The following is a 25,260-nucleotide window of genomic DNA, read 5'->3' on the forward strand; positions in this document are numbered from 1 at the left end:
TTACTACTTTGTACCTTCAGCTTCCTGTTCTATATCTGTTATCAGATGGTGGTGGAGTAGGGTTGGGGAGGAGGAGGGTGGTGAAATACTCTTCCGTTTATAAGAAAATTAGATTAAAAAGCCTAAAAACTCCTTGTGGAGTCCATAAAAAATAACTAGAGTCCTGTGTATACACTTTCCTATCCTTGGATTGGTGATACTTAGTACTTTACGCACCCTGCCTCGGGTAGTGTTTCCTGTGGACCTCACAATAACCTGGCACTTTCTAGGTGAGGAAACCAAGGCTTTCTAGGTGAGGAAACCAGCCACACAGCTTTCAAAGGCTGAGTAAAGCTGGAATTAACCCTGGCCAACTTCCATGCCACCCAGCTGTGGCCACATAGCATCATACTGAAGCTGACCCTGTGAAGCAGGAGACAGACGCATTTTCACTGCTGTTTGTCCTCTGTTTTTGCTGCCTCTGCAGGAGCCTCCCCATCAGACAGGAGGCCACTCCCGCAGCTCTTCACCTGGCTCTCCAGTTGGCTCAGTCGTTGCTTCACCTTCATCTGGGTGGCATTGTACTCAGCCAGAAGCCGCGCAAACCTGGTCTGCAGAGTGTCCAGGGAGGACTCCAGGTGCTCCACCTTCTCCTCGATGTCCTTGGGGTCTGCCCCAGCCTTGGCCACCTCCTCATCGATCAGGTTGTCCTTCATCAGGATCTGCCGTCCCTTCTCCTCCAGGGCCTTCTTGGCTTCAGGGTATTCGGTGAGGGCCTCCATCAGGTCATCTTTCGAAAGGCAGAAGAGATCCGAGTAGCCAATGCTTCTGATGTTGGCCGTCCTGCGGTTCCCTGACTTGCTTCCTTTGATATTTAAGATGCTGATTTCCCCAAAGTAACTGCCATCACTGAGGACCACAAACTGAGTGATCCCATCATCAGCCACCACAGCCAGCTTGCCCTCCTTGATGATGTACATCTCTCTTCCAATGTCCCCCTTCTTGCAGATGTAATCCCCAGGGCTGAACACGGTGGGCCGCAGCTTCAGCACCAGCTCCACCAGCAGCCCCGCCTCGCAGTCCTGGAAGATGCGAACCTTCTTCAGAGTGTCCAAGTGCACGTTGATGGCGATCTCAGCCTTCAGCTTGTCTGGGAGGCTCTTGAGCACCTCCTTCTCATCTACCGTCTTCCTGTTGGCCCACAGGTAGTCAAACCACCGGATAACCCGTGTCTCCAAGTCCTTGGTCACCTTGCGGAACTGCATGTACTGCTTGATGGAGTCAATCTTGGCCTGGAACTCTGCCCGTGAAGCATTCATGTTCGAGATCATGGAGCCCACATTGCCCACAATGGTGGCAAAAATCAGAACGCCCACCAAGAAGTCTATGACCACAAAGAGATACTCCTCATCTTTCACAGGAGGTGGGGTCTCACCGATGGTGGTCAGGGTCAAGGTGGACCAATAGAGACTATAAATATACTTCCTGGAGAGGCGTCCATACTCTGGGATTGAGATGTTTGGGTAGACCCAGGAGTCTGTCCCAAAACCAATAAACTTGGAAATGGCAAAGTAGATGCAAGCATTCCAGTGGATGATGATGAGGATGTACAGGACCAAGTTTCCAATCCTGAACACATTGGGGTAGTTGGTCCTTGTCTCTGTGCGGTCAAAGAATTCGAAGAGCCGGGAAATCTTCAGTAGGCGGTTGAACCTCAGTTCTGGGTAGTTCATGCCCAGCTTTAAGTAAGCCAGGTCTGTGGGGACCAGGGACAACACGTCCAACTTGAAGTGCAAGGTCGTTGTGTAATGCTTCCACAGCCTCTCAACATCCCTGACCACTAAGCCTTGCTCAAGGAAACCTAAAGAAGAAGATGGAGGTCACTTGGGCATCAGAGAAACTAACTTTTTTTGACCATGGTCCTGTGAACTAAAATAAAACCCTAAGCTCCCCACTGACTGAACTGACCCCCTCTCGGCCAAGGGAATCCCAGAATAACCTTAAAACTGAATTCCTAGCCATGACGGAATAGGTCAGACATGCATCGCTATACCTGCTCCCTTGCTCATGTCAGGTATGTTTCTCCTTTCATAAATATTCATGACTCCTCCTATGGCTTGTTAAATATGTATATTTGGCCATCCTGCTCAGTATAAATTCCTGTTCCCATTGTCCCTCACTCGAAGCATGTGTTCCCAGTATCTGGCTGGGGCTCTGCTCTCCAGTCTGTTGGAATGGCCACCGCCGCAGGCTGCAACCCTTTAGAGGAAATAAAGCTCTCCTTTCCAAATTATGAACCTCATTATCTCTTCAGTTAACAGTCCACTTAAAGATATTGTACATCATGATTACACAATATGTAGTGATACCTACAGAAATAATACTACCAAAAACAACACTTACCATTACTACAGGAAATGCACTCTGATATTGTCTGTTCTATGATGTTCTAATCTATTAGGTCAATTGAGTAAATTTGAATATGGATTGGGTATTAGATGATAGCAAGAAATGATTACTAAATTGTAATAGATAAATGGAAATTATATATATATGCGTGCATATATATATATACACACACACACATATATATCAAAAAGGGTCCTTTAAAGTTAGAGATAGTGCTGAAGTGCTTATTGCCTGGGATTTGCTTTAAAACATTACAGCCAAGGAAAGGGGATAGTAGGGGGACAGATGAAACCAGATGGGCAAAATGTTGTTAGCTGTTGAAGCTGGATAAGGGCACATGAGACTCATAATACTGTTCTCTCTGTTTTTCTGTATGTTTCAAAATGTTAATAATAGAAATTTTAAAAACGCAGGGCATGGCCTACCAAATTCATCTCACTAGTCACTAATGGGCACGACCTGCCTTTTCACAACACTGCGCAGGAACGCGGTTCTCCTTCTTGGTCGCACATTACTATCACCCAGGGGGCTTTTAGAACATACGAAGTCTAGGATCCACCCCCAAAGACTCAGACTGGTCTGGAAGAGGACTGGACACTGGGAGTGACGGGGGTCATGTCTGCTGAAATCAGTCAAATAGGCCGTGGCCTGCATGCTTTTTATTTATTTTGTTTATATTTTCAGACAGGCACAACCGTGGAGAGAATAATATAATGAATGTTTTTTCAATTTTGGTGAGCATCAGAATTACCCGAGGGCTCTGTGAAACAGAGTGCCTGCCGAGCCGCCCCCAGAGCTGGTCTGGGAGCTTCTCGCAAGTTCCAGCAGAGGCTGCTGCTACTGGTCCAGGCCACACTTTGAGGCTAGACTGAGGGCAGGACTGTCCCCCTCTGATATCACTGAAAATCCATTTGCTGTCACGTACAAGGGACACCTGGTCTCCAGCCCCATTCCTCACTGCATTCTTTTGTTACAGGTGAGTTTATTGAGTGCCTAGATCCTTAGTAGCCCTCCTCGTGCCTGGGGCCTCCTTGTTGCTTCTTTAAGATTTCTTCTCTCAATTCTGATGAGTTTTCTCTGTGGGCTAGCTATGATTCCTGGCCACTTGGTTTCTGTGCCTCCCTCCCCCCAGCTTCCTGCTGAATCTTAGGTTGACAAGCGTAGTACCCAGGCACAAGAAGGGGTGGGGTAGACGTCTGAGTGAGGGCATCTTGGCCCACTGAAGCTCGGCTGAGACAAGGGACAGTCGGCCCAATGGGCCACTCATGGAGCTCTGGTGTCTACACCGGCTAACGTGACCGTGGCAGAGGAGCAGACTGCCAGGGCTGGCTGGGTCACCCATGTAAGCCTCAAGCTGTGCATTCAAGGTCGTCTAAGTTATGATGCTGGGCACCAGTGTGGAAGCAGTTGGGTGCCAGTCTGGCGTAGTGACCGTGGACTTTGGGCAAGTCACTCAGCCTCTCTGGCCCAGGTTTATAAATCAGCAAGGTGGAGATAAAATCATGCCTGCGCTTTCTGTCTTAAGGAGCTGTCCTAATGAGAAAGCAAGATGTGCTTGAAATGCTTTGCACACCGGGCCATGCCAAGGCTGGTTGCTGTGAGCTGGTGGTGTTTACATTGACAGCTATGCACAGTTTTACATTCAAAAATCTTTGAAGAGATAAGCAGGGCCTCCACCAGCTTAGATGATGTCTGTGGGCAAATTAGAAAAAGGTGCCCCAAGGGCACACAGCTTGGAGCCTACCATGTGAGTGGGTGTCATTCCCCACCCCCAACCAGAGGCCATTTAAAGGAAGTCATACCTGCCTAGGCCTGCTTTTAGATTTTAGTCCCTCACATATTAAAACTCCCCTGAAAGCCGCAGAGTAACATGTCCTGGATCCCTGAACGTCTGAGAAGAGAAACTCCAAGACTGACCAAGCTCTCCCGCCCACTCCCTCGGATTTTGGGTAGTCAGAGCTGGAGGGGTCTTTGAAATTGCAGTTTGGCCTTCTTATTTCACAGGTGGTTCAAACAGGGCCCAGAGAGACAGCTTGCCTTGCTCGAGGTCACACAGCTCATGGGAGGAACAGAGCCCAGAGCCCAGGTGTGCTGACCTGTGCTCAGGGTCCTACCCAAGGGTTGGGTGTAGAGGGCTTGGGGCAGCACCACCCATCCTCAAGGCTGGAAGTCCCCAGACCTGCTGGCCTCTCATGGCCTAAGGTAGGTAATGTGCAACCTACCTTGGATCTCCCTGAACACTCCCGTGGTCCCCATGGTTCCCCCCTCCGAGGGTCACACTCACCTGTCCGGGCTCGTACCAGCACATCCAAGCCATAGATGACATCTGCGGAGTAGTCCAGGACCAGCCACAGCATCAGGTACTTGGACTGAAGCTCATCAAAACAGGCCCTAAACAAGCCAAGCGTGAGACGGATGGTTGCGTGCTGCGTGTCTGGAGCATGGGCCACCCGTGTGCGGGCACCGGCTCTGTGCTGCAAACACGGGATCATTTCCTCCGGGTGCAGCCCTACCTCCGGTGTGACTACACAAGCACAATCACCCCAGCTTCTGACCAGGAGGCCCATGCTCTGGGAAGCTTTTCTGTTCCATGGTCACAGGGCTCCTGGGAAGAAAAGCTGGGATTGACCCCAAAGAGCAGCCCTGTTCCTCGCAGCAGTGAGCGGAACCCCAGGAGGTGCAGTTTCCCAGGCCTCACGGGAGAAGTCAGGTAAGGGGCTAAGGACTTGCCCTTTCTAGGGTCAAATGCCAACAAAAATAGGAGAATTTCTGAGAGATTAACAATTGAACAGGCTAGTAACTGTGTTCAACCTTCTCGATCTTTATGCTCACACAAATAGCACCCCCAGACCCCCTGCTAGCCTCAGGAGAGCAGCAGCTTGCCCTGCAGCCCACCCTGCATCTCACCCTGCAGCCCACCCTGCAGCCTGCTCAGCAACCCCAGCGTCCCCTGCCTGGCTCCCCCTGCCTCCCCAAGGCCTGGCTCCCCTCAGAGAGCAGCAGCTTGCCTGGGCACCCCATCCTGACCGCTTGCTAAGACAGACCCCAAGTTCTCGCCCTTTCCACCTGGCCCACAAGCCCTCAGACGAGCAGGAGATGCCTCTGCTCATGCTCAGACAGCATCAGGTCTCCTCTGCATCCCTGTCATGCAGAGTGATCAGAAACGCCCCATAACTCACCGCATAGTGGAGCAGGGGCTCTGTCTGGCAGGCTTGCTCAGGAACACCCCGAAGCCCACATGTCTACTCTCAGAAGGGTAGGACTCTCCCCTGCATCATTTTGTGTGCTGGCTCGGGAGAGCCCAAAGCCCCTGCTAACTCTCAGAATGGCGGTGACCTGCCTCTGCACACCTGTGCTGCAGGGCTGCTTAGGAAGGGCCCCGAGAGAGTAGCAGCTCAGCCCTTCCTCCGGCTCTGCAGCTTACAGCCTGCAGACTTGCTCAGAAATGCCCAAAGCCCCTGCCTGCCCACAGAGCAGCAGCAGCTCACCTGCATCCTTGCCTGGCAGCAAACTCCGGGACGCTCCGAAGCCTCGTTTGCCCTCAGAAGACCTTGCTCCCTGCGGTATCCCCACCCTGTAGGCCTGCTGGGGAAAGCCCAAGCCCCTGGCTTCCCCTCAGAGGAGCAGCATCTTGCCCCTGCATCCACAGACAGCAGCCTCCTAGGAGAGGCCCTCAACACCCCTCCTGCTTACTGGAGGAAGAGCAGCTTGCCTCTGCAGCCTCCTCCTATAACTGGCTCAAGGAGGCCCCCAAATGCCAGGACCCTCGCTGTCCATGTCAAGCTCAGTTCCCCACCAGAGCACCCTGATGGTCCTCTTTGAGAACCTCTTATTTTTATGGACGGAGAAACTGAGGCACAAGAGCTAAAGGTGGCCGTGAGGGAACCAGAACTCAGGTCTCCTGAGTAAGAATCAGAACCCTGTGTCCTGGGCCGGTGCCCTTGTTCCCTCCCCGCTACCTGCACACGAGCAGACACCAGTTGTAGAAGACGGGCATGGCGATGACAGTCAGCCAGTGGTAGTACATGTTGCTGGAGGGGTCCACCACGACCGGGTCCTTCTTCTTCCTGGAGATGCGACACACACAAGCACTGCAGCTTTGGAGGGGTTTAGAGACCTGGGTTAGTTTAGAGATCCCAGGGCACTTCAGTCTGAAGCTCAGGAAGTGCCTCTCAGCAGGGTCCTCTTAGCCTCAGGAGGTCACGTGGGGTGTCCCTGTGTGGGAAGACAGGCTGGGAGGTGGGGCCGACTCTGGAGGTGCTTCCCTCCCAGCTCAACTCCCCAGGAAGCCATGGTGGATACAGGATCTTGGTGATGACATCCCCACGTGCCGTGGCAACATCCATGCCCTTCAGGATGCTGGGGGTGAAAACGCAGCAGGGCAATGTCCCTGAGATCTGCCGAGGTCTGGGGGAGCTCCGTGAACATGCCGATTCCCAGGGCACACCCACTCCCCCTCCAGGGCTGGGGCCTGGAAATGTGCATTTAAACATCTCCCAGGCGGTTCTGAGGCAGCTCCTCTCTGGACTGAATTTGGGAGCTCTGGAGTATTCCCTTAGGAACCCTCTCCACACCCTCACTGCATTTGTGCCGATGTCTCAAAGGCTCATTTACAACACTTGGATTCTGCCTTTCCATTAGAAACCATGGTCTTGGGAATAATCCAGGTTACGTGGGCCAACACTGAAAGAAAGACATTGCTTAGAGTGCTTAGCTTTTATTTTCAGGATTTTCTGTGGATTCGAGTTTATAGGTAATACCAGAGACTCTTCCTTTTCTTGGGGTCCATGTGTCCCCCCACCACCATTCCATATGTCCTACATGCTGGCCCAGGCCTGCAGAGCTGCTCCTGTGCCCCAGAGGAGACCCTGGTGCCCTCCTGCATTGGCCTGGACTCAGCAAGTGCAAGATCAACGACTCATTGTCAGGGCTTTGGAATGTCCCCAACAATTCTCATCGCCTTTGGGGTTGGATGCAGGTTTGTGAATATAGTATCTTCTAGTGCCCCAAAGAAGCCCTTGGCTTATCCTGACTGTGCAGCCCACTTGCATGGGCAAACAAAATGCTTGCGGGGGGCACATGAGCAGGTTCATAGGGACACCCCCCGGCTGCTCGCCTAAGACTGCAGACAAACAACCCTCTTTAATGGGAAGGCCCCTTGGGTTCCCAGAGCTGGGAGAGGCCTTGGCCTACAGAACAGGACCTCACATGGTCTCAGGAAGCCTGGTCTCCAGCCTGGACCAGCTCCTTTCCACCCTAGGATGATGCTAACTGACAGCATTGCTCCAAGACACCCAGTCCTGGACCCCACAGGGATGGGCTGGCCTGCTCTGACCATTGGATTCGCTCTTTGGAGGCAGCGTCTCTCAGTGTTTTAGACGGTCCTTTCTCTCGTTTTCCTATTTCTCTTGCTCCTCCTTTTTTGCTTGTCATTGGCTGATGCAGGGTGACATCCAGCAGACTTCGTATACCAAGGACATTACCATGGTAGAAAGGGAAGGCGGCAGTGTCATAAGAGAGGACACAGCATAGGAAATGGATATTTCCAGGGCACTGGGATGAAATGAGGTTATCGATTTCATTACCGTTATTATTATTATTGTTCCCAAAGTGTGAGGTAAACTACCCCATTGAAGTATATATTGCGATATTAGTGGCCCAGTTAAAGTTCTATAATTTCTGACCTGTTTTCTTGAATTCCTGGGAGGTCATAAACAACCTGAGACTGGAGACATTTTGAGGTCATGGAAAATAAACCTAAATCCACACACTGAGGGTAGAAAAGTCGCTCAGAGTTTTGGAAGTGACACGCCAAGCCCCTGGTTCTGAAGCAAGGGGTGTGGTCTGTCTGCTGCTCTCAAAACCTGTCTCTGGACCAAATGAAAACGCCGGCCTTGGGGAGAAAGCCAGACAGCAGAAGGGAAGCAAAATCCAAACAGGCAGGTTTGTGACGCATGTTGTGGCAAATCTCAGCCCTGTTCGAAGCTTGCAGACGCAGCCGGGTCGGACGTGTATTCAGCCTGTGCTGGGCTGCGAGGCAGTTCTGCCTGTGTGTGCAGGACGGGCCTGCTGGTGCAGGTGTCTCCTCAACACATGACTTTACTCTACTTTTTCTTCTTTATTGCATGTTTTTTAAGGGTTAGGTACTCTCATAAAGTTATCTAATGAACAGTTGTAATAGTTTTGCAGGGCAGGCATTAGTGCCCCACGGGACAGTTGAGGAAACTAAAGCGAAAGGTTAAGGCCTTGCCTGCTGAAGGGGCACTCTTGGAACCACCGTGGGGCCCCTCTGATTTTGCTCTTCCACAGTCTGGAGGAAGGCATGGGGTGAGAAATGAATGTCTGCTAATTAAACACTCACTGAAAAAGACCAGTCCACTTTTGCCTAGCACTTCCTAAGGAAACAATCAAGGATATGTACAAGCGTGCTTATAGAGGGATAATCACTACCATTGTTCATAATAGTCCAAAAGCGTAAGCAGTCTAATCATGTAACAGTAGGAGATTCATTATCAACAATGAAATTCTACAAGGTCAGATTAAAACGAAGTTGTGAGCCAGGCATCGTGGTACGTGCCTGTAGTCCCAGCTACTCACGAGGCTGAGGCAGGAGGATCGCTTGAGCCCAGGAGTTTGAGGCCAGCCTGGGAAACATAGTGAGACCCAATCTTAAAACAAAAATAAAAATTAAAAATGATGTGGTCAAAGAATAGTTGGTGACATGGGAAAATTGTTTTTAATATTTTGCTAAGTTAAAAAGCAGACTGCAGGAGTTCATAGTAACAGCTGTATTAGTTTTCTATTGCTTCAAGAACAAATCATCACAAACTTAGTGGCTCAAAACAACGCAAGCTTGTCATCTTGCAGATCTGTAGGTCAGAAGTCTCACCAGACTAAAATCAAGGTGTCCGCAGGGCTACGATCCTTTCTAGAGGTTCCAGGGGAGTGTCTGCTTCCTGCTGATTTGGACTGTTGGCAGAATTCAGTTGCTTGGAGCTGTAGGACCCAAGTCGCTGTTTTCTTGCTGGCCATAAATGAAAGGCGATTCCCAGCTTTTAGAGGCTGCTGCTTCCCGAGCTCGTGCCCCTCTTCCTCCATCTGCAAGGCCAGCAACCGTGGATCGAGTCCCTCTCCCAATGTGACTCTCTCTTCTTCTTCCATCTCACCTCTCTGACCCACTCTCCAATCTCCTTCTTCTGTTTTTAAGGACTGATGGGATTATATTGTTTCCCCCCTCCCCGATAATCTAGGATCATCTCCCCATCTCAAGGACCTTACATTTAGTCACATCTGCAAAGTCCCCCTTGCCATACAAGACAACCTATTTACGGGTTCTAGGGCTTAGGATGGTAGACATCTTTATGGGGGTCTACTCCACCAACCACACTAGTTAATATTTATTGAGCGCCTCCTGTGTACTAGGCAGTGCTCAAAGCACTTTATATATATTAACACATTTAGTTTTCACACCCCCCTGAAAATAAGACACTATTATAGTCCCTGTTTTATAAGCCAGGAAACTGACACAAGTCAGATAACTTGCCCACAGTCACAAAGCTCTTAGGGGACTAAACTGGGATACAAATGCTCTTAACAAGTATATATGTTAAATATATTGTATCTATCTAGCTACACAATATGTATGCCTAGAAAAAAGTTGGAGGCATATTTGCGAACACATTAAGAGGGGTTATCTCTGGCAGTGGAATTCCACTGTTAACATGAAATGTACTTTTTGTATGTGTAGGCGCCCAGGTGCTTTTCTTGTCTTCCAAGTTTTCAGCAATGAGTATTTCAATAAAGTGTAATAGAATAAAAGGTTATTAAAATTGTGAAATGAGAAGAGCAAGGACGGTTACCTATCCGCTGTCTTCTTGAATGTATTGTGATATGAACCCTGAATCTCATTTTCTGCCACTGGAGAATTAATGTCAACGAACCAGCAGAGGGCGCTGCCCACAAGCTTATTGGGCGTGTTCAGCCCCGTGTGGAGTTTATACCAGGTTCAGCTTGCCTTGCCCAGGATTTGTGGCCCTGGGTTATAGACCGTGGCCTTTCCTCTGGCTACCATGCTGTGAGGGCCTAGAAAAGCACCATCCAGTCGTGTCCCTGAGTCCACCCAGAACTGCCCCAAAAGAACTTGCACAGAGTTGCAAAATGATGCTGATTTTGGCTGGGAACAGTTTGATGGCGGAGGAAAAAATTATTCAGAACCCATAGGACTAAGGGAAAATGCCAGATATGTGGTGGAAGAATGGAGGAAAGTCATCCATAAAGAGTTATTTTTCTGTGTCCAGGTGTCCTCATTTTGGGACAGTTCCCAATTTTGTACCTTGGTCCTTGGCTTCAGTGTGGATCCATGAAGAGAGCCATGTATATGAAAAGACTTAAGAGGCTGTTGCAGCCAACGTTGTCTAACCCCATCCTTGCCCACACCCCAGCCGCAGGACAACCCAGCCTAGAGATCCACAAGACTTCTGTCCACGGTTCCCAGTGCCCTGAGCCTTTCCCTGCCAGAGAGACTCAATACTAGGCTTTCAAAGGTGTTTAATCTCAGGTCTGACTTTAAATCAACCACATATCACAATAGCTATTCTTTTGTAGATGACATCATTTCATTTTTCTTGATTGCTGGCATTTGGGTCTCTGGATTTGATGTCCAAATTTATGCAAACAAAATACATGATTCCTTCATGGAGAGAAACAGAAAAAAGTTCTGCCCAAGGAACAAAGAGGGAAAGAACAAGAAAAACTCTTGCCACATTTCTCTGTCAATCGGAAGTCAAGAAATTGGCATTTCTTGCTGATATTGATGCTTTTCCCCTAACCTCCAACTAAGATCTCCAATCATAGTATTCTATAAAGTGGTGAGAATGGAGAATTTCGTGCACGCGACACGCATGTGTTAATGCACATGTGCAATCTCACACACATGCCACACACTCCCCGGGCTCTTGGTTGGCACTTGCGAAAATCACACATCAAACTAATCTTGCAGCTCAGCATCTGGTGATAGAAAGTAGTTGCAACAGGTCATCCTTTCAAGAGGCTGCTCGCTGTAAATATTTAAATTTCCTCTTTCCACTGCCCTGCTTACGCCCTCGAAATTGGCCTGAATTGTCCTTAAGAATTGGCATTTCACTGGCACATGGAAGCCCCAGGTTGCAGAATGAAAAAAATGTGTTCCATCATTAAGGAACATATCCCTTGCTCTGTAAAGGAACTCAGTTTTACACCCTCAAATATATAGCGATGTAGAATGTTAAAATTTAAAGCGTTTATCTGATCCAACCTCTGGTTTTTTTTTGTTTTTTTTTTTTTGAGACAGAGTCTCACTCTGTTGCCCAGGCTAGAGTGAGTGCCGTGGCGTCAGCCTAGCTCACAGCAACCTCAAACTCCAGGGCTTGAGTAATCCTCCTGCCTCAGCCTCCCGAGTAGCTGGGACTACAGGCATGCACCACCATGCCCGGCTAATTTTTTTTTATATATATTTTTAGCTGTCCATATAATTTCTTTCTATTTTTAGTAGAGGTGGGGTCTCGCTCTTGCTCAGGCTGGTCTCGAACTCCTGAGCTCAAACGATCCGCCCACCTCGGCCTCCCAGAGTGCTAGGATTACAGGCGTGAGCCACCGCGCCCGGCCCCAACCTCTGTTTGTAGATGAGAAAAATGAGAGCCAAAGAGATAAAATGACTTCCCCAAAGAAGTCACACAGACCTCATCCCTTCTCCCCCATCTGGTCACAGGCATGGATTTCCAACAGAGGGAGCAGGATTCTAGAATGGCCTACTGGTGTTTTGGGAGGGGGAGCGAGGGCACTTAAGGAGGGAGGTAAAGCTGGGGCTTCTACGGGGAGGAGGGTGGCCCCCAGCACTGGGAGGCGAGGCTCTGCTGGGAGCCGGGTACTTACTCCTCCTCTGAGTTGTTGCTGGCGTTGGTATTGTGTTTGGCCAGGGGCCAGGCGCTGCAGGGAGGCAGAGAGAACAGCATGGCAATCTGAGCTCATCTTCCATGACGTGGGACCATCTCTACCCAGGTGATTATTTGGGTACCCCTAGCCCTTTCTCCCGGGCCCTTCTGCTCACAGCTTGAAGAACACAGGGTTTTGTTTTCATCAAGGCCAAAAAATTTTTTATGACTAGTTAGCTCTGGCAAAAGCCGTGGGGGAAGAGAGGATGAACATGATGAGGCTTCTGAATAAATGAGGATTAACCATTTGAATCCTATCCAGCTGCCCAGCCTCAGATTCCGTTCGATTTCATTCCGTTCTGCCCTGTGCAGGGCAGGGTGCCAGGCACTACACAGGGCACAGAAATGGACCTGACATGGCCTCTGCCCTCGGACTGTGTCCATGCCTCTCAGGTGAAGGAGGTCTCACGCCTTCTGCACCAGGATAGACACATCCCGCAGCAGCAACTTGCTACCGTCATCTGCAAAGGCTGTCCAAGTGTGCCCTCCCTCGAAAGTTCAACCATGGTAACCTCTTCTAGTCAGCAGGGCCAAAAATTGACTGGGGGCAGAATTGTCTCAGCTTTTAGTCTATCTGACCTGCCCTCCACCAAAATCTTATAACCTCAGGGCCCGCCACCCATGATCTATGTGAGAATCCGGTGGAAGGTAGGGTTGGTTTTGCACAAACTGGATGTTTATTTAAAGTTGAATTTTGTGTATTTCATGGTACCCTATAGGAAAAGGTACATTTCCAAGTGCTCAACTGTCAGTACAAGTTTGACATGGCTGGTTTCATTAAGAAAGCCAGTTGGCCTCATAGAGCTGGAGGGCAGCTTGCCTGTCCACGGTCACTGCAGACCACAGGGACTGGAGCCCGTGGCTAGTGACACCCTGGCCTGGCTCTCAGGGCATCTCTTCTGTGATGCTGAACATGCAGCTAAACGCCATTTTGGCTACTTCTGCAAGTCTGCCAGCCGTCCTCTCCCTGTCTAAGATGTGGCTGTCACTGCTTGTTTCTGGATTGGCTCTGCTCTTCCGAAAACCCCCAAGGAGCTGAAACTCCCATGAGATTGTGATGGAGGGAAAGTTGAGCTCCAGGGGCTGCAGCGGCCCGTGTTCACCACACCTCTGTGCCTGTAATCCTGCAAGGCCAAGCTCTCGCGGTAACTAAGACCTGTCTCTGCATACGCTTTGCTTTGCAGTTGGGACTTTGCCTCCAGAAGTTTAAAACCCTCCCCCTCAGGAAGCCTCGATGACGGAGCAGCTACCGTCCTGCACCATCGCATTCGTCAGCCCACCCCCAACCTTCTGGCGAGTGATTGGGTGTCTGTGGTGTCGTCGGGCCTGCCCTGATGCGGTCCTAGCTCAACTCTCTGCTCATCTAGTCACATTGGGAAATGGACAAAGAGTCTAACATTCATCTCCAAGGATGTAGGAAGATAATTTGATCAACTTAGCTAAGGAAGTCTTTGTTTTCCCATTAGAAATTGAATCATTCTGTCTGGCTTGCTAAGAAACCTCTTTTTCCTCCCTCCCGCCCTCCTCCTCCTCCTCCCTTCTTCCTCCTTCTCCATCCTCTCTTCTTCCTTACCTGTCTGCTGTCCCTCCTGTCTTTCTGTCTCAGCAGCAAGCAGCATGAAAGCCTTGTGCTCACGGCACCCCGTCTGGGTCTGGGATGCCGGCTCTGGGATCCGGGGCTGCCCTGCCTTGTCCTGGCTGGCACCCAGTCTCCTCCCCACAGCCCAGGGAGCCCGAGAGTTTGCAGTCCAAGTTCATGTGAAAACTTTGGCCTGGGGATGCCTCCTCAGTGGCCCTCGCATCTCAGCTGGAGAGTCTCTCTCACACCTTTCCCCGGGAGAAAAGACTGAACCTGCTATCTCCTAAAGCAGTCGATAGCAAGAAATGTCCTTGAATTCTCCTATTTTATCTTAAAAATGCCTGAACATTTTGCAATACCTGACATCATCTATGATATAAAAATACTGCACCCCGCCCCCCCCATATGGAAGAAAAATGGAAGCTCCAGGAAGCTCCATCATGTTTCCCCTGTGGGTCCATCACTGTCACCCCCCCAGGGCCCCCCAGGGCCCACCTGAGAAGCCCCAGCCAGCCTGAGCCCATCCTCTCCGCAGTGACATCAAAACAGATGGCATTTTCTCTAGAAAATTATCTAGGACTGTCTTGAGCAATCATGCCTATTTCCACTTTTCCATCTTGTAAATCTCAGCGTTATCTAGAGGATTCAGCCAAAAGAGAGCTTTTCAACCCTGCCCCCATCCTCCCTAGAAAACAGGTTCTGGGTCCTAAAGAGACCCTCTGCTGCCCAGTGACAATGGATTCCACCCCTGGTGGTCCAAGGGTCTCTCCACAGACCTCCTGCTGGGGACACTTGTTAAGAGCAAGCCAGGAAGGGAGGGAGGCAGCAGCCCTGTGTGTCTGGGGGTGAGGGCACCAGTCTCCCAGTCGGGGTGGGGGCCGTGCAAAGAGACGTGCAGAGGCCCTGGTTCTGCAGCTCCTCCCACCAAAAAGCAAACACTCTCCCCATCCCCCCACTCCACCCCCAGCTAGTGTCCCCCCTCCCCTCACCCAGTGATTCTTTCCCTGACCTGGGACATGGATGGTGCCCCTTGAAAATTCTGACCAACCTGTGGACCTTCTTTGTGGGTACCATTAGGTACCCCCCAAGGCTCATGGTATAAAAGGTCCTGTTTTCAAGCAAGATGGGTCATAGTGTACAGGGTCAAAGGACAAAGGTCCTTTGGTGGAGAGAGATTGCTGACCAGCGTCCCCAGATGAGTTTCTGAGATCACTATTTCTAGGGGGCCCTAGGAGGAGCTCCGTGTAGGATGAGGGCAGTGGTCAAATGAGGCTGGGCGCTCTAGCTCAAGGCTTTCTTCTCCTGCAGGGACTCCTGGACGCTGGTGGAGGCTTTTGGAGCATGTGATGTTCCTCAAGGAATGGATCAGGCTTGGGGCCACCTGTGGGGCATCCAAGCAGGACCCCACAAAGCAGGTGCTTCCTGCCCCACCGTGGCTGCCACAGGCCTGCCCTCCTTTTCGGTTCCTTACCTTCTCCCTCTGTCTGGTGGCTCCTGGCTGCCCATGCTTGCCTGGGCATCGCTTTCTCGGCTGGACACCTCCTTGAGCTCAGCTCCACGGAAACGCTCCAGAAAAGAGTCAGGTCTCTGGTCCTCATGGTGTAAGTGCCTGGCGGCCCATGCGCGCAGTGAGACGATGAGGCGCGACACCCTGGAAGGACACAGATAGGCGCTGAGCAGAAGATGAAGGAAATCCCCCCTGCGCCCCCATCCTGAGGGCCTGGGCAGAAGCGGAGAAGACCAGCAGGGTGTGGGTGCTGGGGGCTGCGGTTCAAGTCTGCGTCTCCACCTTGTGGGGGCCTCTCACCGCCTTCTCCTCTACCCCTGCAGTCTGGGGCAGAACTTCCTCCTAAAGAGAGACACTCTCTTTATTATGGCTTTGTCCTTGTGAACTTGTACTCTGCCTAAGGCATGATCCTTCAGATGGGGGATTGGTAAGCTCTTCCATCATCGTTCCTTTTGCTCAGCAGAGAGCGATTTGTTATGCTTAAGCACAGGGTAGTGAAACAATACAGTGTCCAAATGATGATAAATGTAGATCAAGGTTTAAAGGAACAGGCATCCGGATGCAACCTACAGTCTTTTCCCACCCTTATCTTATTAATTTTTTCTCATACAAGCTCCAGTTTTCTCCCCAGGCTTGCGGAGAATTTCCTTTGCCACCTGTCCCGGCCTCTCTCCTGGAGCCAGACCCGCCGGGAGCTTGTGCCAGGCTCAGGCACCTGAGACCGGAGTCCCCGTGCCCCAGGCTTGTCCTCGCTCGAGCCTGCCTGCGAGGGGCATTCCCTCGGCCTTGCCGGCCACTGCCAGTGTCTCTGCCACAGGGGACGGGGACAGACACTCAACTCTGCTTCTTGGCTTCTCGTGTCCCTGATTTGGCATCTGCAGTGCCCGCCACTGACAGGGCTTCCCCCATTAGAGTCAGCACTAGGCAGCCTGGAACTAAGCCATGAATTGTCACATACCTTGATCCTAAGCACACACTTGTGACCTCAGCCTAAGGCGATAACTTGAAGCAAGAAAATACCCCATATAGACAAAGGCTTGTAGCTGTAGCCGCAGACATATCTTGAGGGGTCTGCCCAGCCCAACCTCTCTGCTCTGGACACACACCCTTCCTTTGCTGAGGGGTAGAGCCAAGGTCATGCTCCCCCTCCGGCCTCAGCAACAGGAGCAGGGATGGACAAGTGACCCACAGTGCGTCACTCAAGCCTCTGAACTGAGAGCCACTCCAAGATGGGGTTGGGTGTTTCAACTCAAGATCACGTGGCGAAGGCCATTTTCAGCCTTGTGCCTGCTAATGTGCAAACAGAGAAGCAAAGTGGAGGAGACACACAGAAAAAAGCACAAAGACCACAAAACTCCATGTGGAAATAAGAGGGAGAAGGCGGCTGCCTTGCCAGCTCCTCGCCCGTGAGCTCTGTTGGCTCCGTTTCCATGAGATGGGCTGTCCATTGGCTTGCACCTGCCCCAGTGCCGGCCTCCCCCAGGCCTCCCAGGGTGAGCTGATGAAGGTGTTCTCTTCCTTGCAACCAAAGAGCCTTCAGACAGCATTTTATTAGTAAAACAAAAACAGTGAACATCAATTAAACGCGCAGCTAGAATGGGTTAGTTAAATAAATAATGATAGAGTAGTATTCTCTGTGATGAAAAGGATGAAGAATAAACAGAAACGTGAATTTTTTGCAATAATCTTAAATAAAAAGCATAGAAGACACAACTACATAAAACCACGGTGTTGGTAAAAAACTGTGGCGGAAGGAAATAATGAGCCCGATGTTTGCTGAGCACCTGCCAAGGGTGCACTTGGCCCTGAGGCAGCCCTCAGGCCACCTGGGGGGCAGGTGGTGGGAGGTGCCTTTCTAGATGAGGCTGGGGAAGGTGAAATGACTTCCTCAAGGTGGTGCAGCTGTTGGAGCCGCGGTACCGACGTCATCAGAGGGAGACAGAGCTTGGAGTCTCGCTAATCTTTCAAATGCTTTTGTAAGGACACCTGCTCCTGAGCCCCCACATGCACCCGTGGGAACCTGCCAGCGCCGTTCCAGCTGGTGCCACCACTGCCCGAGGCAGAGCCCTGTGTCCACCCAGTGGTCTCCCACGGCTGGCTGCTCTCACCACTTCTCTTGTCTCTTTTCTGAGTTCTTCCAGAATTGAGCAAGCATCTCAGGGCCAGTTTTTATTAAAGCAATTTCAGATAAAGGCAGTTTTTCTCAGACTTTTCTGAGCTCAGAACACCTGACCCAAGAGTAAATTACTCACTGATAGATTTCGGGCTGCTCTGATCCTGCTCCTTTTCCAAATCTTCAACTCCACCTCCACCCCACACCTCTTTCCGAGATGTATCTACCTTCTTTCTTCCCTGGGCTCCCCCATCCCAAGGTGAGGGCTGAGCCTGGTCAGTTACCTGGTGGGCCCCTGGCTGGTGAAGGGGCTTTGGCTGGCCGCAGCCAGCCCTCTGGTGTCCATGGCGACCCCCGGCTGCAGTGCTGACGACGCCTCTTCCAGCGGCGAGTGGGCCCTAGGAATTGAAATATGCAGCGTGCTGAATCGATTTCAAGCTCACGCGCCTCCTGGACACAGTCAGATGTGAGATGCCAGATGCCCTGCTCCATGAGGAAAGCTGCTGTCACCGAGCCCCGTCTCAGGGGCTCCCCACTTGGGTTCACCTCCAGCAGATTCTGGCCTTTGGGATAAGTATGGCCTTTCCCTTAGAGCAAGGCTGACCAAGAAAGGTAGCTCATGTCCAGCTGCTGTCCATGGGCTAAAGGAAGGGGGGAGGGGGGAACAAATGTTGGCATGACCCTCATCAGAGCACTGGGTGGCGGGAGGCCCCCGTGCCTGTCATCTCAAGCCATAGCAGCTGCTTCTACAAAGTGATTCCAGAATAAGGATTTTGGTTCCAACACATCTCTGCCTACTGGAACCCCATCTTCTAAGGCCAGATTGAATGCCAGCTTAGAGGCCAGGCCTCCCTCCCAACTGTGTGTGCTGCAGTCATGCTACCTGGGCAGATATTTGTGTGCTTGTCTGGCAGCCTTCCTGGGAACCCACTGGTTAATATTCTAGAATATTGTACAGAACAGGCCTAGACCTCCACATACAGTTCAAATAATTTGTACAGTACTTTCAAATAAACATCCACTTCCACTTGGCCCTTTGCCAAACCCTAGACTCTCGTCTCTGCAACACAGAAGTAAGGGGTGGTGACCTTCCTTGTGCAAGTCAGAGTGCAAAGTGTGAGCACAGATAGGACAGGTGTCCACAACTCAAAACCAACACCAGTCACATCAGCAGAGCCTGGCGTTTACTGAATTGCCTGCAATAAGACTGGGAATGTGTTTGGGAAGATTTTTCTTTTTTAAAAAATTCCTCGGCCTGATGTTTGATCAGCTTGATTAAAAGTCATCCAGGCATTGACCTCTAGGGATTTGCACTTCATTCTCCGAGTGCTGAGGAACCCAGGCAAGACAAATTAATTCGACCACGTGGCCTGTCCCAATCTAATCAGCCTTCTTAACAAGCCGGTGACATGACTGAAGCAGGAGCAGGATGAACGTCAGGGGAAGCTTCAGTCTCTCTGGTGAGTGATTAGAAGGGAGGGTTGTTGAATCCCAGCTGGTGAGCTGCTCTCTCCTCCTTTCTGAAGTGCCCCTGACATCTCCAGCAGCAGGGGGCCATCTTTGCACAGCCCCAGCCGCCTGTAGGTTCTCCTCCTCCCCCCCCCCCCCACATCAGGGCTACCTTTTCTGCTGGAACCACATGGAGTTAAGTAGCTTCATCTTCTATGTGGTGCCTTTAATCATGGGGACCTGCACTGTGCCTGGCTTCCCAGGCCAGAACCCTCAGCTCAACCAGCCACTCCTCCTTGGGTTCAAGTCTCTTTCCCATCACAATCATTCACCTGTGAGCAGGTACCTGGGTTCTTGCTTGACTGGGAAGGTAGACTGAGACCACCCTACTGCTAGTGGAGCCCAAGCTCAGAAGACTTGGTTTGTGTGTTTTTAGTGGTCACCAGCTACCATCAGCAAAAACCCAAAGTCTTGTAACACAGGCTGCAGATGAGCCAGATGACCCTAGCTTTGGCATGTGCAATTGATTTTTTTTGGAATTAACTGTTGGGCCTTCCCATTTATTTGAGTCATTTGATGTTTTAGGACCGTATGTATGCAGAGGAATCATATTCACCTTTCCTCACAAAACCATCTTATTCACAAATGCATACACAGACCACATTGGCATGGTTTTATTGACTGCTTACTGTATCTCAGGCACATACATTTTATCATTTCATGCACATAACAATCCCATGAGAGAGGAAATGGAAGATCAGAGAGATTAAGTAACTTTGCTGATGTCACACAGCCAAGTGGCAAAGCTGAGATTCCAATATTATTCCATCTCATTTCAAAACCAGCTCTCACTCACTCTATGAAGGCCCTTTGTATTTTCATATTTGGCACAGATAAAAACAAAAGCTAATAGGACATGGCTGAGGACTGAGCCCTGTGGCATGCCACTAGAGACTGCTCTGATCCATGTGGCTGCCCTGTATGGGTATGGCTCTTTACTTCCAAACCACCGGGTTGAATTCTCCCCCTATACACACAAGAGACCCACTCACATCTCATTCGTATCCACATAAGAGACCCTGTCAGAGGCCCTGCTGTAGTACAGAAGCTACGATTCCCTTGCCCTGCTAATATTCTCCATACTACAGCATGGGATGCATGTTCCAAGGCGCCCAGGTCAGTAACGGGAGGAGGTGGCAAGGGGAAAAGGGAGTTAATCTCTCATGTCCTTCGATCTGAGCAGCTGGCATGCAGGTGGTGGTGGTGGAAGCTGACAGCTGGGCTGGGGCTCTGTCACAGCATGCGAACCTGGAAGATATGGAGGCAATCCCAAGGATGGAGGCGTTCTGTCCCCACCAGCAGCTCTGCAAGGAGCTCTGGGCACCAAGCAGTCGGCCCAGCATTTTGGCCTAGTCTGGTCTCTGTTAATTGCATGAGGGCACACCCTGAGACCAGATTCATTTGCATTCATAGAAAAGGACTCAATAGCCATGACATCTGGGCTGGTGGGCAGGTGGGGATTTCAACGCCGGCCTGCACTGGCAGCAGCAAGAGCTACTGCATGTGGACTGGGTCTATGATGCTCGCTTGAGGGGGACCCGGCAGGCCCAGGTTCGAATCCCTACTTCAGCACCTGTTGGCTGGGTGTTCTGTGAGCTGGTCACTTCCCTCTCTGAGCTTATGTTTCCCGATCTTTGTAAAGGAAATAAAGAAACAATTGGCCATTTCATGCCGATTTAAGTACTGCTCAAACATCCGTGCCCAGAAAGGCACACTTGGCTGTGAAGAACAGGGAGAGCCTTAAGCAACTGACATAAGTACCAGGGGGCTCAAGGGGCCTTTTCTTCCCAATGTGTTTCCCAACTTGCTTCTTGATGCCTGAAATTCTGCCAAATCAATGCCTTCCTTTTAGCCCCGGAGTCTTTACCCTTGTTAAATGCCTGGGAGTATTTAAATAGTAAAACCAATTAGTTACTTCTCCAAAAACCTGATTTTACCAAGCAGATGGAGGGGAGATGGGAAGAGAGGAGATTAGCCAAACATCTGAAGTGACATTCTGAGCCCCCACAGAGACACAAACATTGGGAAAAGGGAGAGACTTCTGGCCACCAATGCTAGGATGGGGAGCCAGGACCTCCCAAGGATGTGGAGAGGCCGAGAGGCTGGGGGCCAGGCTCGGGGGCCTGGGGCAAGGGCTTGGCAGGGCCTCATTCTCTGTAAAATGAGCCGACCTGGGCAGGCCAACCCGGAAACTTCCCTCCAATTCAATGTGGGGGTGATGCCTTCGAAGGAAGAGCCGCTCTGAAGTTGGTAATTAGCAAGAACAAGAACTAGTACAATGAAGAGACTGTTTCGAAAGACGAGATAATTTTCAACTTGTGATGCTCAACTTCTAAGTTTATTTGTAGAGAGATTTAATGTTCGTACAGTGAGAGTTTCCTGTCATTGGGTGGGGGCAGAGGTTCCTACAAGAACAAGTGTCTTCCTCCATTGGGTTTGGGAACATGAGAGTCAACAGGGTGACTTTTTAGCACTGGACCGGAGAAGGTGACACGGTATTTTTCTTTTCCTCTTTAAGCCCTGAGGAACCTGAATGATCAGAATCCACTTTCAGTGGCCACGTGTGACCCAGGAATAGAAGCCAATGCATTTTTAAGTCTTTGGTCCTGGAGTAGCAGGCTGAAAATGGCTTTCTTGGGTGATAATTGCTTTGGGATCCTCTCCAGGAGTAGCACGAAGGCCTCTGTTCTGTAGGACACAAACCCCTATGCCCAAAAGCTCACTCAAAATAGCTGCACCAGGAGATGGATCTGGGATTTGAGGTGTCCTTAGTCCCAGCTGCAAGTCCCTGCAGCAGAGAATCGTCTGTCTCTATTGCATTATCCTCAAAAATATGCCAGACAACTCTTAAATAATTGAGCCAACTAAACAGATCTAAGTGGAAAAGAAAAACTCAAGACATTTTTATTTTTGGTATTTCAGGGTGCAAAAATGTTTTCATTCAAATGAAGTGTTTTCATCCTTCCTTCTGACTTTCCACTGTGAAAATAATTCCAATAATTTACAAGACAGAAACACAAAACTGGGCCTCCAATTTTGTGAAAAACTCGAGGGCAAGGATGTCTCAGGGGACAGAGACACGGTGGCTCCTTCCTCCCGGGGGCACTCAGCAGAGGGCCACACCAACACACAGGTTCCCAAGGCAGGCTTCCGGACACCATTGAAGATACAGTGTGATTCATATTTACGTACACAGTTCTCATTATTTATCTCAAAAGCTTTCTAAAAGGACCAGAATTTCAAGGCAAAGATGTGTGGTTTGTCCAAACACTATTGCCAGCCCCCCCCCAGCCCCCAATAGTAATCTGAAATTTTAAAATTTGTATGTGCATGTGCTGGAGTCTTTTGTTTAAATCAATCTTACGTGGAGACTTCATTTGTGAATAGATCTTAAGGCCCCAGGTTTCCATATGGCGGCCTGTGTCAGGATGTCGTTGTTGGGGCTGATGGCTTGGCTGACAAGGCATGACCCACTCCCTACACAGGCCCTGAGCACAGCCTGCCTCCTCACCGTCCCCTGGAAGTGAGGGCAGCGCCTGTGATTTATACTACACACTTGGTGCCCAGGACAGTGGCCTGGACACAGCCAGAGTCCAACACATTTTTGATGTATACATGGGAGTGTGGCAATTTAGGGAAGTTTATACAGTAGAATTTAGTCTGCTGCATTTGAATCTTCATTCTCTTGCCTTGTAGCAATTAAGTAACTTTTTGAGCCTCCTGTTCCACATCTCTAAAATAAGAATAAAAACTACTTTGCCAGGGTTGTGAGGATTAAGTGAAATGAAGAAGGAAGTCGGCAGCTCTGTGAATGCCCTCCACCCTCCCACCTGTGGCTGGCCAGCGCTGAGGCCTTCTTCCCCACGGTCTGGACCAGCTATGGAAATGACCCGTGCCGGGCACAGAATGAAAAGCCGTCTTACCTGCCGAGGCCATTTTCAGCGTGATCCAGATCTCTGTCCAAGGTCTTCACTGCAGGGCGGGTCAGGGAGGGGTGGGAGTATTGGGTGTTGATCTTGGCCATCTTCTTGGTTGTCACATTTGGCCTCCAAGGTGATTGCTAAAATGTGCACACAAAGCAGATATGTCATCAGGACAGGGAAGTAACCACAAACCCAGCTCATCATGGACAAGGGCCACTCCACGTGGCCTCCCAGCGAGTCCTGGCAGGCGTACTGTCCTCCATCTCTTGTAGTTCCTGCTGTACTGTGTTTTAGTTGGACTTCTCTGGGCTCTTCTTCCCAGCCTGAGGCACAAACAGCGTCGTTCACTCCTTTGTATACGCCACCACGCGGACGAGCTGCTCAGGGTTAAGTGTTGACCGAGCAAATGAATGCATGAATGGCCAGGTGGGTATCTGATGTGAGGAATCTAAAACCCTCATAATTTTCCAGGATGATGCAATGTCCCTCTTGACCCTGGTTTTCTCATTTCTTTGCTTTTATCTTATAATAATTTGGCACATGTTTTTGTAGCTCCCCCAAATCCTTCTTTAAAACAAAGTGTAAAAACATAACCAATAATACTTAACATTCAGAAAACCTTTATAATGGGATGCTAAACCCAATGCACACTCACCTCATTTAATCCTCACAATAACCTACTTATGATTTTTATCCCCATTCAGAGGTGAGTAAATTGGTTCTCAGAGATGTTAAGTAGCTTGTCCAATCAGACAAACAGATAACACCTGTCAGTGTGGCAGGATCCTTGTACCAGAAATCAGGCCACAAACACTTTCCCTTCAGCAAACATTGGAAAGTGCCACCGTGATTGAAGAGAAAGGAAACTTTATGTGTGGGCAGGGCTGGTGTAATCGGCCAGTTCCATGATTTCTGGGTAACTCTTCCAGCTGGAAGATGAACTCCTGAGGACAGGTTCTCTAAAATAGACTAGCACAGGCTCCCCAAGCCTCCGCATGTCTTAAGTATGTCAGATATCAGTAGAGATCACTCCAGAGAAAGATGACAATTTCTAGAAATAGCCCAGTGACTCACTCTGGGAGTAAATTAATTCCATACACAAAGGAAGGTCAGGGCAAGGAGCCCGAGGCACGGCACCAAAGCAGCCCCTGTGCGTGTGGGCCTGCCCGGCACGGCCGACTCACCACGTGCTACTCCAGGCACCACCGGCTCCGCTGGGGCCTGACTCATCTCTGATGTTGGGTAGTATGCCTATGAGTTTAAATTTCCAATTTTGTCAATAGATTAAAAAAATTTTTAAACATTTTATTCATTTATGTAGCAATGAGTAAGTTTCTGACTGATTACAGGAGATACAAAGAGAAATAAGACAAATCCTATTCCCAGGGATCTGACGGTCTAGCAGGGCGGATGACACCACAGGGCCCGGCAGGTTGTGCCAAGGAGCGTGGGCCTTTCCCTGCATGCAGCCCAGGAGGGAAGCGGCCAAAGGTGTGAAGGCCACTCTGGCTGCACCGGGGAGGACACATTCAGGGAACATGAGTGGGTGTGAAATGAGCAGCTAAAAGGCTGCCACGGTATCACAAGAGAGAGGGAACAGCTGCCTGAACTAGCTTTGCGGCAGCGAATCAGATCAATTCAAAAGCTACCAAGTGGGTGGAATCACCAGGACATGGCAATGGGTACAAGGGGTGGTGAGGAGGAGGTGCTGGCTTGGCGCGGGGCAGTGCTGCCACCCACTGATGCAGGGAACTGGGGGAGGCTCAGGTTTGAGGAAGAAAATGATTCCAATTTGAGATGCCTGTGAGACCTTAGGGCCAACATATGAAATAACAGTCTTCCATTAAAAGCCACAAGCCCGATTTGAAATTGTTTATTCAACACTTTCGTATTGAGCACTTACTAACTACGCGCCAGGCTATATGCTAGGAGCTGGGGATTTATCCGACAGAAACATGCAGCTCTGTCTTCGAGGCGTTTACAGTCCAGTCCGGTGCAGAGCAAGTCTTAAAGTAGAAGTTTTGGGACGCTGTGGGAAAACTATCAAATTATTCTTCTTTGTACATTTCCAGGCAAATTGCACCAAATAAGGTACATTACCTTCAGCCTGTGCCCCTTCCCTCAGTCCCTGAAGCTGCATCCACTGCCCTGGGCACAAACCCTGGCCCTAGTCCCATTGCATGGAGGCAGCACTTCTGTCCCTTCCCAGATCTGTCTCCTGGAGAGGGCCACCCAGGGCCAGGCACAGGTTAGATGCTGTGCAACACTCTCTT

General features: G+C 50.2%; 1 protein-coding gene across 2 annotated transcripts; it reads right to left on the bottom strand.

Moving 5' to 3' along the window:
• Positions 1-428: 428 nt before the first annotated feature.
• On the bottom strand, positions 429-23,088 carry CNGA3 (cyclic nucleotide gated channel subunit alpha 3). 2 transcript variants are annotated; one of them, XM_069494802.1, is made up of 8 exons: positions 22,988-23,088; positions 17,840-17,953; positions 15,407-15,586; positions 12,298-12,351; positions 8,492-8,504; positions 6,348-6,451; positions 4,673-4,779; positions 429-1,840 (listed from the first exon to the last, which is right to left on the bottom strand). In XM_069494802.1, exons 1-8 carry the CDS (start codon positions 23,086-23,088, stop codon positions 429-431), a joined length of 2,085 nt encoding a protein of 694 aa, XP_069350903.1. The 2 variants fall into 2 exon arrangements, with proteins under 2 accessions (XP_069350903.1, XP_069350904.1); XM_069494803.1 differs by lacking the exons at positions 8,492-8,504; positions 12,298-12,351 and adding an exon at positions 13,857-13,865 and having other exon boundaries at positions 6,348-6,455.
• Between the last annotated feature and the right edge of the window lie 2,172 nt (positions 23,089-25,260).

This window comes from Eulemur rufifrons, chromosome 19 (genome assembly GCF_041146395.1).
Source record: "Eulemur rufifrons isolate Redbay chromosome 19, OSU_ERuf_1, whole genome shotgun sequence".
NCBI classification, from domain to species: domain Eukaryota; kingdom Metazoa; phylum Chordata; class Mammalia; order Primates; family Lemuridae; genus Eulemur; species Eulemur rufifrons.